General features: G+C 40.3%; 2 protein-coding genes across 7 annotated transcripts in view; one reads left to right on the forward strand and one right to left on the reverse strand.

Annotated features, from left to right (window-relative positions):
• LOC103384971 (band 4.1-like protein 1) overlaps nt 1–3,963 on the reverse strand; it is a 34,166-nt gene extending 30,203 nt beyond the window's left edge. For 3 of the 6 annotated variants that reach the window (XM_025059312.1, XM_017036083.2, XM_017036084.2), the window contains exon 1: nt 1,981–3,952. The gene's annotated coding sequence lies outside the window, so the exon portion shown is untranslated. Of the gene's footprint in view, nt 1–1,980 lie in introns of all 6 variants that reach the window. The other 3 variants (XM_025059313.1, XM_025059311.1, XM_025059310.1) reach the window with 1 other exon arrangement.
• An 8,073-nt stretch (nt 3,964–12,036) lies between these two features.
• The window catches only part of edn3b (endothelin 3b), an 8,305-nt gene continuing 4,051 nt past the window's right edge, over nt 12,037–16,290 (forward strand). Inside the window, exons 1-2 of the mRNA XM_008318693.3 lie at nt 12,037–13,908; nt 14,010–14,223. Of these exons, the coding sequence (XP_008316915.1) occupies nt 13,839–13,908; nt 14,010–14,223 (284 nt within the window). The 5' untranslated portion in view covers nt 12,037–13,838. The remainder of the gene's footprint in view (nt 13,909–14,009; nt 14,224–16,290) is intronic.

The following is a 16,290-nucleotide window of genomic DNA, read 5'->3' on the forward strand; positions in this document are numbered from 1 at the left end:
AACCAGACGAGGCTCCATAGAGAGCACGCTGTTTCCATTCATAACCTTCTCTTTAGCAGTTGAACAGAGCGCCTTGTACAGTAAGATACTCTCAGGGAGTTCACTGAGGTGTCATTGAGCAGAGGCAGACACAGTGGGTTAGGGATTGATCTGGTCATGAGTGGTTTGTGAGTCTTTTATGTTTTTCACAAAATATGCAAACACCTATTTCCTGGCCGTCCACGTGTGGAGACGTGCCCGTGGTATTGTTTCGATTTGATTCACAAGCGTTTACTCACGATTTTTATTAAAGAAATATGTCATAGACTCTCACTTGACGGTTTGGGTTTTGACATGAAAGGAAGACTGGACCATATGGTTTGTCAGTTAAAATCAGCAGGAGTGTTTTTAACTGTGGTCGATGAAAACGAGCCATATTTTTATAGTAAGTATCAGATGGAGGAGGTAGTCTCCCATGTCAGTACCCCATACATCATATATCGCTGCACGTAAATAATATTTGCATGTACTGTAGAGTTGCTGTAGTGAAACAGGAGTGCTCCACGCTACACCTCTCACAGACGTCTGCCACCTGTGGCTCGCTGCGAGATCACATTTGACTGATGCAGCGAATAAAATTAGAAAAAAAAGGACTGTAAAAGTTTTATGAAAACACTTGCTTGCTAACAGCAAATCAACATAATGTTACTGTCCGTAGATCAGGTGTGCAATTTTAAGGTTAAGTTAGCTATGGTAATATGATATTATGTTTGAATTGATCATTGCCAGCATGTAGAAACATGATAAACGACAACAAAAGTCAACAGATATAAATCTGTAGTGTAACTAGAGTACTCCATGTACTTCACTACTGCCATCTTTAAAATGTGTTTGTAAAAATGGTAAAATGGCTGTTTTGGTTGCCGATCTCTGACCTACAGTTATTGGTTCATGTCTCCAAACAAAGTAAATGTTTTTCAATTTACAGTGAACCGTCTGACTTAAAGACTTTTTACAGTCAGTGGTCACTGTCCTCTGGTTTATTGCCATCATGAGACTTTATTGTTTTATTTTTTTTTTAAATAGGAGGCAGATGTGGTTTGCACACAAACTCTTTGTTGATGAAAATATTCATGTCTTATGACATGTTACCAAGTCGGGGTTTTTTTTAAATTCTCTTTAAGAACCTGTGTGAACCTCGGTCCCACACTTTCAGTTGTGTTTGTGTAGATAAATCATGAAGTTGGATTTGATTTAGATGAGGAGAGTAACCTCTTAACAGATAAACTGGAAGTTTCCTTTTGTTTCTTAAACATTTCAAACACAAAAGCATTAATTCATATATAAGAAGACACTGGGTTTATTCACTTGGACAGATAAACAGTCTTGAAGGAACTGTTCTCCTCCTTTACTCCCATTCTCTCAGTAGCATTCACACACAGATCGTAGTCTTTGACTGTTGGAGGAGCCCACTCCTGCCCCCTCTGCCACACCCGTGACAACACACTCCCTCGTTAATTTGCTTATTATGCTGTGCGTCAGCTGTTAGCCGTTATCCGCAGATTACACAAAAACACCGCATTCTACACGAACCCAGGTCCACATCTACCCGAGTGTCCGTGTGTGGGATGTGCACAGCACCAGAGCTGCTGTATGATTCAGGGAGGCTGAGAGAAAGATGCACCTGCTGACTCTCTGCTGCCTGCTAGGCCCTGATATCCATGACATAAAGGACTCCCCGATCCCATGCATCTCATTAAATCGGTGTCAGGATCACGTTTGTCGGATCACGGCTCAGTGCCAACGCCGTCTCCATCCATCCGTGACACTACGGCCACAAAACGGTGCGTTTGCGAAACGCATTGAATTTCTGTTGTTTTGGGTTTTTCTCCTTCCAATGTGATGCTTCCGATCCCATCACCTACAATGTCATCATTCCCAACCACAAAGGCAGCACGCAGCCCTCCCACTGCTGCTACAATCAAATAACAAAAGCCATACCTGCGCCGTCGGATCTGAGCGTCAATCCCGACGAGTCCTGATGAGCAGGGACCTGAACGATGTGCGCCACCGCTGCCGCCACCACAGCCTCCGCCGCCGCTGCTCCGTCTCCCCCTGCTCTCTGATGAAGCTGCAGGATGGAGACAGCAGACACACGCAAGCCGGCAAAGAAGGCTTTACAGCAGAGATGAGCGACTCGGATGAGAGGACAGGGGCGTTTTCACGGTGGAAGCGAGGGGGACTCCTAACGTCGTGCGTGGGATGAGAGCGAGCCTACGTTCGTGATGCGCATCTCTCTCCTCCTACCACATGCTTCTCTCCTGCTCTTCATTTTCTGACCTAGAAGACAATTAATGTGTAATTAACGACCTTCTTATCACTTCCGCATGGGTCGTGTTGTTTGATCGTTAACGCCGACGTCTGTTAACAAAACTTAAGGATAACATTTCCTACGATCCACTGACCATTTTATTATAAACGGTAGATTTCTGTTGAGAAAACCAACACCGTATTATCGAACCTCTTAGGTGTCATTAATTCACCTGTCACTCACTTAAAAAGTCCAAATGCAGAGTGCATTGCACATAATGAATTGGAAATTAAAGATCCCTGCGTTGCCTAAAGCTAATGGAAAGTGTTATTGATTGTTAACCAATAAGATGCTGTGTTCAATCACAATCAGATCTTTATGCTCCTTATACTCTGGTGAAATTGAAATTCAACGTGGCTTCCCTTATATTCTCTGCATTTGTGCTGAATGCGATGTAAATAGTTCTGCTTTTTCAAGTCAAATGTGGACGCTGCAGCTGACACAAAGTGCTGAGTCATGTCTCGTACCTGTTGATTTACTGATGTCTATTTTACAATCTTAATACCGAAACCTGTTACCAGTTCATTTTGACGTCCGTTGTAGGCCATACATTGGATTGTGCTATATTTGCTTTTCTAAATTTCCCATAGGGAAATCACGAGTGATTAATAAAGTGCCATCTATCATCTGTTTGTGTTGGGTTTTTTGGGACTTTTTGCCCTACATTATGGCTCCCAGGTGTAAGTCAGACTCTTGTGATGTTTTTACGTCCTAGATTATGATGTTATCACTGTCTTAACATAGGTGAGTGATGTAGGCACAGAATGTGAGTGTGTAGCAGGCTAATTTGTGACTACAGCAGTTGACACGTGACTGTACGTTTCACTGGTGTCATAAACAGGTGAGTGTTTGGAAAAATGGTGACTTCTCCTTGAAGTCCTAAGGCTCAGTAAATAAGCAGGTTGGCAAGAGAAACAGCGAAAAACAGTATGTAATAAGAGAACAACACGACAGAGAGGAGACACACAAACACGCAAAGAGGAGGATGACACAGACGCAGGAATGAACAACAGATCACGTTAAGTGACAGCAGATTTTTATCTTTGGTCTAAGTGACACGCAGTGATGCCTCTGGTGTCATACAGTTTTTGTTCTTTTTGTTCAATGTTGTCCGCCCAGCTGTAGCTTTTTGCAAACGTTACCACTTCAGGAAAATTCTTCTTTTTTTTTTATTGCAGCCTTTTGGCATGTAGAGTACAATAGGGACCGCAGTGCAAGAAGAGTAACAGAGTAAAAGCCTCGGTGGCTGACGTATTGCGTTGGTGACTCATCTGTGCTGAACACCCACTGAGGCGTTTTTTTCCACAAGTGTTCTGTTCAAATGCAAATGTACATTCAGAGGAAGGATCTGCACCCGTCATGCTTCAGCGGGTGACCTACACCTGTTCACCGTATAGGCCGAGAATGAGCAGCAGGATGACTGTGTAGCAATGTGATAGAGATGTGAATGTCTTTTAGGACACTCAATGAACATGTGCCATTGAAAAAGTTATCACATGACTGGCATTCCCAAAAAAAAAAACATTTAAAAGTGCAAACGCTCACGGGCCAAAATGAGGTTCAAATTCTGTCCTGCGGTCTGGTTATGCATTTGTTGGCTGTAGAATTCCTGTTCAAATATTTTAAATAAAATGTACGAAATAGTGGCATCAACTGAAATTTCTGCAGATTTGTTGTAAGGAATGAAACAGAAGGGTTGACAACAGTTTTACAGCCATATCTGGCCCACGAGTCGTAGTTTGAGCCGTAGTTTGCCTATGTCTGGTTGTGATATAGCAATATTATATAATATATATATATATATATATATGTATGTATATGTATATGTGGAACAGATCAGTGAGACTGTTTTAACACTGTTGGACTAGATATAGTCTGTATATATTATAGTGTATTTTATCTGAACATTACTTTGTGCTACATTCATTGCATAAAAAGTGTTTTATAAATAAGTAAAGTTAAAGTTATTGATAAAATTATGTAATATCCACCTAGGTCTGGATGCATTACCTGCAACCTGATCCCAAAAGTCTGACCAGGAAACGTGCAGTGGGCCTGTTGTGAACTGTGCATTACTGTCAGGAGAGAAATACAACCCACAGGTGTGGTGCTAAATTTGTTCACTAATTTAATAACCCTGTCACAGTCGATTTTTGTTTTATGACCTGCCACCATTCCCAGTGTAGCACTTTGGAAAAACTCTTAACTTTTCTTCTCGGCTCATGCAGCATTTGTATTGGTATTTGTTTGCCTGGTGGAATGTTGTGGAGACGTTTCTCATGTATTTCTGACTGGCTGACAGAAGAGTTCAAATGTTTAAGTCAATCCTGACCTTGGCAACATGAGGGTATGGTACATTTGGAGGAATATTTCAAATTGTACGTACTCAGAAGTAAACAGGATGAGATGTTGAGATGACAGCAAATCTGATTCTTTTGTGATTTCACTTTAAGAGAAACAAACAGGAACCTGTTGTTGTGAATGATACCTGATTCTTCACAGGAGTTTAAAAACTCCTTACTTTGTCTTCTGGTCATTCTCTGCAAAAAAAAAAAATCTTCACCTTGGCAGTCACCATCACTCAGTCTCAGGGACTACAGTCATTTTGCCTGGTTTTACGTCTGTCTCACATGACCAGGGAATAATAAATAAATATGTCAACACATCGTAAGGAGCATTTGAAGGTGACCACGGCTACATTCCGTTACAGTGTGATTACAAAGAAGGTCGTTCTACTCTGCTGACCAACTCTGGCTTTTACAGTGTCATAAACAAATACAAAAACCACAGCCGTCAAACCGTAAACATTTTAATTCGATTAATCAGAGAGTAGCTTTAGGTTAGTCATGATTAATCATTATTAATCAAAATGAATCTTGAACCTTTAAATGACCTTTCCCTGTCCTCGGTCCCACAAACACGTGTTGGCCAGTGAGAGGTTTTTTTTTAGCGTGAGTTTCTAAGGTGATTTTTTTTTTCCTGTGTGAAAATAACAACATGTATACCTGTTGTTACAGTGTTCTGCAGCGCTTCCTTATGTATAGACCTGTATAGTCACGCACACTCTCACACACATACGTCAACACTCACAAAGCTATTGTTTCCAAACTAAACTGAATCAATTTAACCTGCTGTGCCCACACTGTTCTAACTCCACGGCCCCTAACTTGGGAACCCCTGATCTATATTCAATGGTAGAGCAACATTAAATGGATGGACAGGAAAGTATTGGGTACACAGTGTTGGTCATTATGCCTTTTTATTAAAATGTGTTAAAAATATAGTCTAACTAATGAAATAATCAACAGGTTACTTTAGGCATCTCTATCAAAACCACAAAACTGTGTTTTCACTGTGATCACAGTACATTTAGTACATGTACGTCTCAGATCTTGAAGTTATACGATACTTTTTTGGTACTGTTTACTTGGACAGCTACATTCTTAGTTTACTTCTCAAATATAGTATTTTATTTTCACAGTTTACTACTTTCATCAGAGTTCCCAGAGCAGGAAGCTCATAACGCTGATTGATGTTTGTGGCTGCAGTCAAATACACACTGCCAAGAGTTGTTTATCGGTTTACTACCTCTGACGATGAGCATGCAGGAAAATGCTAAGAATGTGTGAGCCAGTGAGTGTGTTGGTCGACTCATATAGACTCATCAGTTTGTCAATGTGTATAAACCTGACTGAAATGTCAACCATGCAGCTTCATAGTGCGTTCCATTCCATCTTAATCTTTCATCTCAATCATCTCGAACAGACTATAAGCCCTCAGAAGGAAGTAAGAGGGGAAAAAAACACAAACTTTAGGTCAGGGTGGCAAATGTATGGCCCATGGGCCAAAACTGGCTCCTTAGGAGGTTAAATCCAGCCTACTTTATCAAACGGATCAGATTGTAAGAAAGTAAAACACAGGAATTTGAAAAATCTTAATACGTAAAATGCTGTTTCAGACATTGATTGCGCTTAAAAAATACACTGCTAACCCAATGATTTATTTGATTTTTATATATATATATATATACTTCTACAAGTGATGCAAATGATTATTATTTCCCTTTAGAAATAGCTGTTAATACCACTATGATGTTAAATGACAAATACACGCCCAAGGCGTAAATGGAGCCATGACTGCAAGGAGCAATTTAGCATGACAAGAAGATTACAAAACATCAGACTGGAGTGGAGGTAGACAGAGAATACTTCACAGAAGCCAAGTCATGAAGAACTATTTCTTTCAGGGGCCACTGGCTGTGATTTATGGCTGTTTTGTTAAATTTGATGTATAAGCGTCTATAAATGTTGTGTTGAGCTGATGTTATCTACTCTGGTTCAGTGCCAGCGTGGCTGAGGCCGGCTGAAGTGTTGTGTCTGTGTGCTTTGGTCACAGTGAATTTAAAAAGCTTTTCAAACTCAAGGCACCGTCTGACAGTTTTGGATTTGGCTCTAACGTTTTTGTTTGTTACTCATTATGTTGCTCAACAACTGTGATACTATGACAGATGATGTTCTGTTCAAAAATGGTCTCAATAATCAGGGTTCAGAGTTGACTTTTTTTGTTTCTCAAGATCAATTTTAATCTGATCCTTAGACAGAAAGATTGTTAATCTGATTACTATCAGGACAATCTTCTTATGATTTAGTCCCATTTCTTTCATGAAATATAAAAAAATGTGATAACTGTAATAATTGTTGTATCCTGCCTGTGGTAGATTGTACTTGTATCTATGTTGAACTGCAGGAATGTTCCCCTGACTGTATGGAATCTCCTACTAAGGCACTGGGACGTTGAGCCTTGTCATCTCATTTTTTAGTAGACATATAGACAATAATCCCTCAATCTGAGCCTAATCCATGAAAACATTTACATTTGTTGTTTTAGAGTCCTGGTTGACATTTCTGGGCTCTGAGTACCAGGGCCAGATGCGTCACCTTCTTAGCCACCCACGGCTACTCAAACAAGCGCTAACACAGTAGATGCCGGCAAAAATAAGGAGAACAGGCCTGAATTAGCAGGATTTATTTGAAATGTGAAATGGTAGGCTTCCAGCCGATTATCTTTAGTCATTAAAAAACACGGCCAAAGCCTCTCAGCAATGTGCAATAAAACTGCTCTGCTGAGTTAAATCCATAGGCTGTATATCAGACGTAGCTGGTCAGTTCATCATACTGACCCCTGGTCCCTGAAAAACACCTCAAGTATTTCAGAAATATCTAAGGTTTAAATAATATCTTATAAAAAAATATATTAATTTAACTTTGACAGTATAAGCATAACCAAACTTTACAGATGATAATAATGATCATCAGAATCCTGTAGCACAGTCCAGCTGTGTCTTCTCTGATGGATGGTGTAGCTTTACCTTCTATTTCCTACCAAACAGCATAATCATTTTCAACATCACAAGATTTTTTTTATATTTCAGACCTAGAGAGATAACAACCCTGAAATATTAATTATCCTTATAATAATACATAATATAATTTATTATGTTGACACTGGCTGGTTCAGTGAACTTTTCTAAATATTAGTGTTAAAGAACTGAATAAAAAGAAAGGAATTTTTATTCAGTTATCCATATCCATATTCCACACGGTGTGTATCTGAGTTCTGATGAGGATGTACTTACTTCAGTTTCCATAAATGTGTCAGAAATGATGGTACAGCTGGAGCTGTGCAGTGCAACTAACATAAGATGACAAAAAAAACATGCGGTGTAAGACATTTAAAAATATGGCGTTGATTAACGAGGACACATGCAGTTGTGATACCACGTGTTATTGCCCTTCAAAATCGTGACGCCACAATTTGCGTGTAACTTTCTTAAGCGTGGCATTAGCTCTTATTCTCCGTGTGTGTGTGTGTGTGTGTTACATTACCCACAGGTCCAATCACCTTTTAGTGCAGTAACCCCCAACTAACTGATAGCAGAGTCTACGATCTGTCAGAGCAGAAAGTGCAGGGCTGTGTCTTTGAAGAGCCGTGATTTATGGTGATGAGATGGCAGCTGGTGGTTCTGCTCTGACTCACGTAGAACTGCAGGCAATCAGAGGCACACGCTTCTCATTTTTCTCATTTTCCAGGTAGAACCTTTCAGCCTTCTGCAACTTCTTTGTGTTTATTCATAACGGAGTAAACAAAATGGGCACCGTCTTAAATCAACGTTGAAAGAAGAAGAGGGCGCGACGCACAGACCAAAACATTTCCATCGATCTTACACTCAGTATCGACTGGCGAAACGTTCGTCTTTCGCTTGGAAACTACACATTCATGCAGAAATATATTGAATACATTTGAACTACATTCAGGTCAAAGTTCATTTTATATACTATTTGAGACATGTTTCAGCACACCAGGACAGGACCAGCTAGTTGCTACCACCAAGTTTAGCACATTTTCACCAAACCTATGTTTGACCACAAAAATATTTACTGTATATTTTAAAAAATAAAAACTATAGTAAAACGTTTTAGCTTAAACTTTCAGTTATATTGATATATTGGGAATAAAAAGACATTGAAATTCATTCCTAATTCTAAAAGCAATCATATACTTAATGGCACCTCCTGTGGCAGCCTGTGAGAATGACTTTCAGCATTGTGGGTTGTTTAAGGGGCATTTCAGTTTTTTTTGGGGGGGGGGGCTTATATAACAGTGTGTAATAATAAGTCATTCCCATTTTTTTCTGGAAGCAACCATTTGAGTCAGTGATAGACAGTCGGATTCAAAATAAAAAAAAGAATTTCACTTAATTCACATTTTTTATATATTGTTACTTGTCGCTTATGTCGCTTCCTCATTTTACATTGCGTTGTCCCTAGCAATCTAAGCAGATATGTTTCAGAGGCAATCGTAACAGTAGGTTGAATTGCAGATGGTGAAGATGAAGATGAGGAAACTTGGGAGACAAAAAGTTTATTTTGTTTCAGGCTTCTGTTCGCCAAAGTTCTTGTTTCCCTTACTGAGTGAAACTAGAGAATAACTCTGTGGCCGTGTGGAGTTTCCTCAGGTTAAACATCCTGTTAGCATTTTGTAAACACTTACAGTCAAACACTAGTGAGCCACCAGTTGGGTTTGTTCATCATCAGAAGCCACTAAAGCAGAGATCGTTGTAAAGAATGTAGACATCTTCCTGACAGTGTGCAGACACTAAAAGTGAAACTGAATGATGATCTCTGAGGTACTGACCTTTTCTGGACTCTCTTCTCTCCCACTTCCACGTTTGTTCTTCCCGCAGAGGAAATGCCAGTGATTAAGCTTTGAAGCGGAACGACAGAGAGGGACTCATTCAGAATTCAGAAAAGGCAGAAAGGCAATTGACAAAGTTTCAGATGTGGTCAGAATTTGTGATGTGGTCAGAATTTGTGAGACAACAGTGAGTGGATATGAACATCAGGGCTCCGCAGATTTATACGAGGTTTTCTGTCACATTTAGATTGTGTCGACTGTGTGTCTGTTTTAGCTCATATAAAAATCCAGTGCTGTGGTGCTGCATCTGGACAGGGGAAAAAACGATTGGAATCATTTAATATTTGATGGATTTCATCACGGGTCTGGCTGTATATGCAAGATAAAATAAATCAACAAGACTATCTCCATCCAAATGTATGTTCTAATAAAGCCTTACAGGAGTCCAAGAAAAAGGGTGGGTGACATTCCCAGTCAAAGGCCTTACAGTGGCTGGCACTGTACTGTAGGGTGGGTTAAAATATATATTGGTATATGAGTGTACAAGTATTATAAAGCAAATAAAAAAAGTGTATCCAAATGTTATTAAAGAAGGCCGGATATGATGAATATATATATACGTATATATATTTGACCATGGGCCACAATAGGCCCCCAGGCCAGACTTTGAACATACCTGCTTTGGGTAACAACATCACATAGAATAGAAATAAGTCAGTGTTTCATGCAGTCTGTTTTTCTACAATTTCACTTTAGGGATAGCGAATATGCTCTCAATCTATCTGGAATCTTTTTCTATTTTTTCCCAACTTGGGAATAGGGCCAAAAACAGGAGTATGGCACAGAACCCTGTCAGCGGGGGAATTTGGAAGGAACAAGAGGGCAGTCATGAGTCTTGACGGATTACCGCTGAATGCTTTGTTGAAGAACATCTGCTGATGTGAAGATAAAGATTATCCAAATATGTCTGAAACTCAGCATTTGTTTTTTTGTGCATTACTGAAAAGCTGGCGTTGGGACTGGTGCTGATGGGACTGGTGTGAAAAGTTTGAAGCCAGTGGCAAACTGGTTAGCAATCCAGCTCAGTGTCATCGAATTCCTCGCACTAATCGTATATTGAAAGTGATTTACAGTATTTATGGACAGAGTAAAAATGGAGCGAGAGAGATTTTCAGACAGCGATGTCAAGCTGGAACTTAGTATCGTCCTCGTATATCAAATGTCGGCCTTTGCAGCTGACAGACATCTTTGTTTCAAAGGGAAATGTACAATTTTTGTCATTTCAAACCTCCCCTGCTTGTTGCGTAATGCGTCAGTCAAAATGGAGAAATGTACATTCAAGACATGTGTTGCCAATGATCCTAGAACCATGTGTCAGGTCACCCTGTTCATATTAGTCCGCAAAACCACATTTGAGTCTGTGGCAAAAGAACCTTGTCTGTGTTGTTGTGTGTGTAAAGGATACGATGACTGTGACCTGAGCACATGAATACTTAATCCTACAAACAAAGTTTGAAGAGGTGAAAGCACAGAGCCATAATTTATGATGCCTGTAAATACAAATAGGCCCTACTTAGTGCTTACTTTATAAAGTGGAAGGTCCTGGAACACAGAGAATGGGTGGTCCCGCCGACCATTGTGCTGTATCCTGTATCCCACTAAGATCTGACTAAATTAGGCCCTGCGCCCCCTTTTTAGTTATTTTGTGCAACCAATTTGTCCTGGTACTTCATGTCCAGACACATGTTCCACAGTCTGGCTGTTCACTGCATGCATGTGCAGTCCCAAAGAATACTGTTGAAACCTTCAGGATGTCTGTGTCTGCTGCCCCTGCTGGTAGCCACTGTACTGTATATAAGTCCTTTTGTCAGCTGTAGCACTGATCCAGTACAAGTCCTCTGTCATTACTAACATCTCAGACAGAAGCCTCATCTTTACCCAACCTCCCTGTGAAAAGTAGAATAACTCTTACATAAGTTTTACAATAAGAAGCTGTTGCCTAATCACCAGACACTGCACCTACTGTAGGTTAAAGAATTCTAATTATTGAGACCTTTTTTGTCCAGACACTGCACCTACTGTAGGTTAAAAAATTCTAATTATTGAGACCTTTTATGTCAGTGGAACCCCGAGATACGAGCGTCCAGAGTAGTATTTCCAGATATGAGTAAGACTTCGAGCAAATTTTGCTTCGAGATACGAGTGCTTACAGACGCCGACGCTAGGTGGCCGAGCACTCGGAGCAGACCACGCTGCCTCACTCGTTCACTTCACGTGTTCGTCAACTTCCGTACGCATCTCCTGCGAGTCTTCTGTATTGTGTTTGCGTTATCTACGGTATGTTATTCTCTCCCTATTTTGTGCATTATTCTTCATAATAGTGAGGAGTCCTAAAAAAGTGAGTCGTAAGGATGGTAGTTAGAAGAAGAAACACATGATGACCATGGAAAAAAACTATGAAATTGTCGATAAATATCAGCGTGGTGCCCGCTAAAGAAAGAATACAGCAAAAAAAATTTAAAAATACAAAAGTATTCGAAATACGGGCACCTCGAGTTACGAGCTCAGTCCTGGAACGGATTATGCTCATATCTCGAGGTTCCACTGTATTCTACTTTCAAACCACAAATCTGTGTACTCTGATTCCTACCTAAACGGTCAAAGCACCACTCCATGATCCAAATTCCAGATTTGTCTCCGTCATCATTCCTCCACGATTACATAATCTGTGTTTTGGCTTTGGGATTATTCCGCTCACAGACAGGTGGATAGACGAACAGCTTCCCTCGCAGACGTAATAATACGCTATTTTCACCTTCAAATAAATCATACCGTCATTGAGTTCATGGCAGTAGGACACACAAGCTGAGGAACTTTGCAATGTGCAAAATATAGTACTGACAGAATGATATGGTGCAGTGGCAGGCAGCAGCCTGTTGCAGCAGCTAATAGAGTTAGAAGTACCTAAGCGTGTTGAGAAGGAAAAAAATATCTATTCAAGCGTGTGCCGGTACAGACAAAAGGTCAAAGAGTACACGTAGTACAGTTAGAAGCAAACATAATCCGTCCAAAAGTCGGTGCAAACGACTGGGAAGTCAAATGACAAATGTGAAACAGATGTTTCAAAGAATCATGAAATGCCAGGTGTGGTGGAAAAATAAAGCAGTAAAGATACTCAAACTGAAACACAATGAATTGTTTTGGTCTATCGTCTAATTTCTTCCACTGCAGTATTCTGCAAATGGAAAATAAACAGCCAGATTATTGCACACGAACGTATACATATACATATACAATACTTGATATTTTGTTTCATGGCTGTCAAACAAGTACAGTTTCTAATCTGATTGTAGTGAATCACAGTTACTCCTGATTAAACTCCTGATAAATTCATATTCCTCAAAATATCTGTATACTGCTGAAGGTAGACGTATGTGCGTTTTTGTTTGTTTGTTTGTTTTTTGTTTTTCTCCCCTTATTTAAAGTTTTAAGATGACATCTGGAACATGAACGGAGTTGCTTACGAAAGCTCAGTGTCACTGGTCTGATCGTTGGGCGTCCCAGCAAATGACTGCTGGATGTGGAGTAGGTATATTGTGCATCAGTGGAACTGTATTTGTTGTAACTACTGCCTGCATGTTGTACCAAACTGAAGTGAGTTCATGTAAACACACATTTCATGGGGTTAGGGTTGCCTCAGGCTGGGAAATTGGAGGGGTCGGGTGGTGGAGACTGTTTGGCCCTCGGAGGCGGGAGGGCTGGGACCGTCCCTGCTGGACCAACAAAATAGTTTCGTGAAAACTGGTCCCCACACGGTGTGTGCACGAACATACTCACACTCCCACACACTGAGTGTAGGGGGTGGAGGATGAGGGTGGGGGCGGACGGGGTCGGGTGATTAAGAGGTGCGGTGGGTGTGGACCTACTCCTCTCCTAAGCCTCGCTCCGAGATGATTCCTACTTTAAGAAGTGACTTCCATCCAGGCGCACATACTCGGTGTTCTGCTCCGAAGTGCACCCTGGTGTAGTAAGGAACTTTAAAAAAAAAAAAGTTTTTTTTTTCTCCGCTCTTCACCCTGCACTATACGGGATTACTGAAGACAGACACGTTGAAGGGAACCGTTTGACCCAACGTCCGTCGATCATCGTGTTTATTTGACATATGGAACGCTTGGGATGCGAGTCTCGGAGGGATCTACAATAAAGTTCATGGGATTTCACTGGATGCTGGTGATTAATGTGACATTTGAGCTCCATCTTCATTAAGCGATGCTCGTTTGGAGGAGTATCTGACATGACGAGGATCATTTCCATCCTGGCAAAAATCATGCTTTTCAAAATACTGGCGTTAATTCTCTTACAAGGTAGGTTTTGTCTCAAAAAGTGCAATGCATTTTTAGTACGCATTTTAATATGTACGGGACAGAAAACCCCTTTTTTCTTACATTCTCTTATATTATAAAAGGTGTGTTGACGTCCGATGATACCTCGGTTAAGTCAGAGAGCGGCCGTGGAAAAGTTCCACAGTCCAGCGGGCTCTTCGACTCCGGGGAGTCCGTGCGTCTGCAGCAATCTGCGGCAGTGAAGTCCAGGTCCAAGCGCTGCACCTGTTATTCCTACAAGGATAAAGAGTGCGTCTACTACTGCCATCTGGATATCATCTGGATCAACACTCCCGAGTAAGTAAGATTCGATTACTTCAACAGTGTAAACAGTGTATGTTTTTTGTAACCATCCTAAACTCCGTTACAAACTCCTCCCGTTGTCAGTGGTTGATGAACAAACACAATTCAGTCAGGATTTTATTATTCTTTTGTTGTTTGTTTGTTTTTTTGCATGTGTTAATTTTGTTTAACTTAGGGGTAACATTGCAGCCCAAATACTCCTATGTGAGGTGGCTTCTCCCCCCAGGCCCAGACGCAGGTTCAAGTAATGGCAAGTCCAAGCAACTCTTCCTGTCAGGTTAAACTTAGAATTAAGATTAGAGAGGTGTCACTTTTCAATGTGAGGATTGTTTCTTTCACTAGCAAATCAAACGCACATTTAAGATTCTTTGTATTTCCACAGTAACATAACATTAATCAGGAGGATTTTGTCCACAGACGTGGTACTAGTATTTCTGTAGCTTCTGGGATGCCAAATGTCTTCTAAAGTAGCCAGAAAATACTGATGACTGACTTCTAGAAGATTAAGTTAGATCCCACACCCTTTTAGTTTTTGTGCAGTCTAATGCAGTGACCAGGGGCTAAAAACAATTATTATATTATCTTATGTAAGTTTTGGTCTTTCCAGTAAAACACACTCTTTAAGCCTCCTAATTTAGTTTTAAGCTTCCTGTGTTATGATTGAAAAAGGAAAAATAAATAGGCAAAGTGCAATGGGACTCTCCAACGTCAGCCCTGGTGAAAATCTCCTGTTCGTTTACAAAGATCGTTCACTTATTATACACTGTCTTTTACCTTCTATTTCCCCCTAAATAGGATTGTAGTTAGCTAATTTAACAAACGTTTTGATGAAGACGCCTTGAGCTGTCTGAAAGGGATCATGTTTTTCCAGAAGCTGTAACTTACTGTATGTTATTATGGTAAAGAGTTACCACTTGTAATATTTCTTTATGGCTTTTAAAGGCGGCTACGCCCAGTGATTTTTTTTTTTTCATGTGTCAAAAATTGCATTTTTTGCTAAAGATTTGTTATCTAATAAATAACACACATAAAACAACTAAATAATTTTTTTTTTTGAAAAAACGAGAAATCCTTCTTATATAATTCTTTGCTGCTCCCTGGTGAACGGAGGCATGCATAAAGATTTCAACATGTTGCGATGAAAGAGTTTTAATCAGGAACAGCAGATATTGCAGAGCTGAAGAGAAGTACTACTGTTGTACTGCTACCATGCGGTGCTGCTATGTCAAAGGGTTAGTCTTTGTTTAGTTTAATTCATAATCCCTGTCGTCCTCCCTGGTGTGTCCCTGAACTGTTCAAGATGATTTGTAATAGCGGTCTTAGTGTGTGGTCCAACACAAAAGTGTCAAAATAATACATTTTCTTCAATGAGAAGAATTTGCGCCTTTTGGTAGATAAGTTATGTGTCGACTCACACCTTCACACGTTAATGTTTTGATCAGCGTTGTCAGGTGGACTGTCTTTGGCCCCGACACTGGGACAACACCTCAGAATGTTGGCACTGCAGGCGGTTATGAACCGTGGAGAGAAAACTGGCATGACAATGTGTTCTCATATAAAGTATGTCTTACGTGTCCTGACATAGTGCGTGTTGACGGTAGCTGAAGATAGTAGCAATTTTCATCACCGTGTTGTTTGAAGAATAGTGTTTTGTTTTAACACCTCTGAACAGCATATTAAGAGCCTTGGCAGTGGCTGTAAAATGCATTCTTTCTAACTTTCTTCTCCTGCCAAGGTGACTCAGTTAGTCAAGAGCTCCTCTTATTATTGCTAAGCAAGTATAGACAGACATACATAGTTTATTGCCTGAGTAGGATGTTAGCATAAAATATACCACAAAATGATCATAAATGAAACAGGGTCCTTTTCAAATTCCTCATTTTGTTTCATAACCATTAAGTTAAATTATAAGGTAGGGTGAGCCGGGGCATTCCCAAGCGATAAGCTGTGTAAAAGTGGAGCACTCTTGTCTTGCTATCAGTACTGTGTGCCAGTGCTACCATGTAGTTATTTATTTTAAATAATAAAGACTGGGCTAGGGCATCATTATTCTGTCATGAG

This window comes from Cynoglossus semilaevis, chromosome 10 (genome assembly GCF_000523025.1).
Source record: "Cynoglossus semilaevis isolate Cse_v1.0 chromosome 10, Cse_v1.0, whole genome shotgun sequence".
In the NCBI taxonomy this organism is placed as follows: domain Eukaryota; kingdom Metazoa; phylum Chordata; class Actinopteri; order Pleuronectiformes; family Cynoglossidae; genus Cynoglossus; species Cynoglossus semilaevis.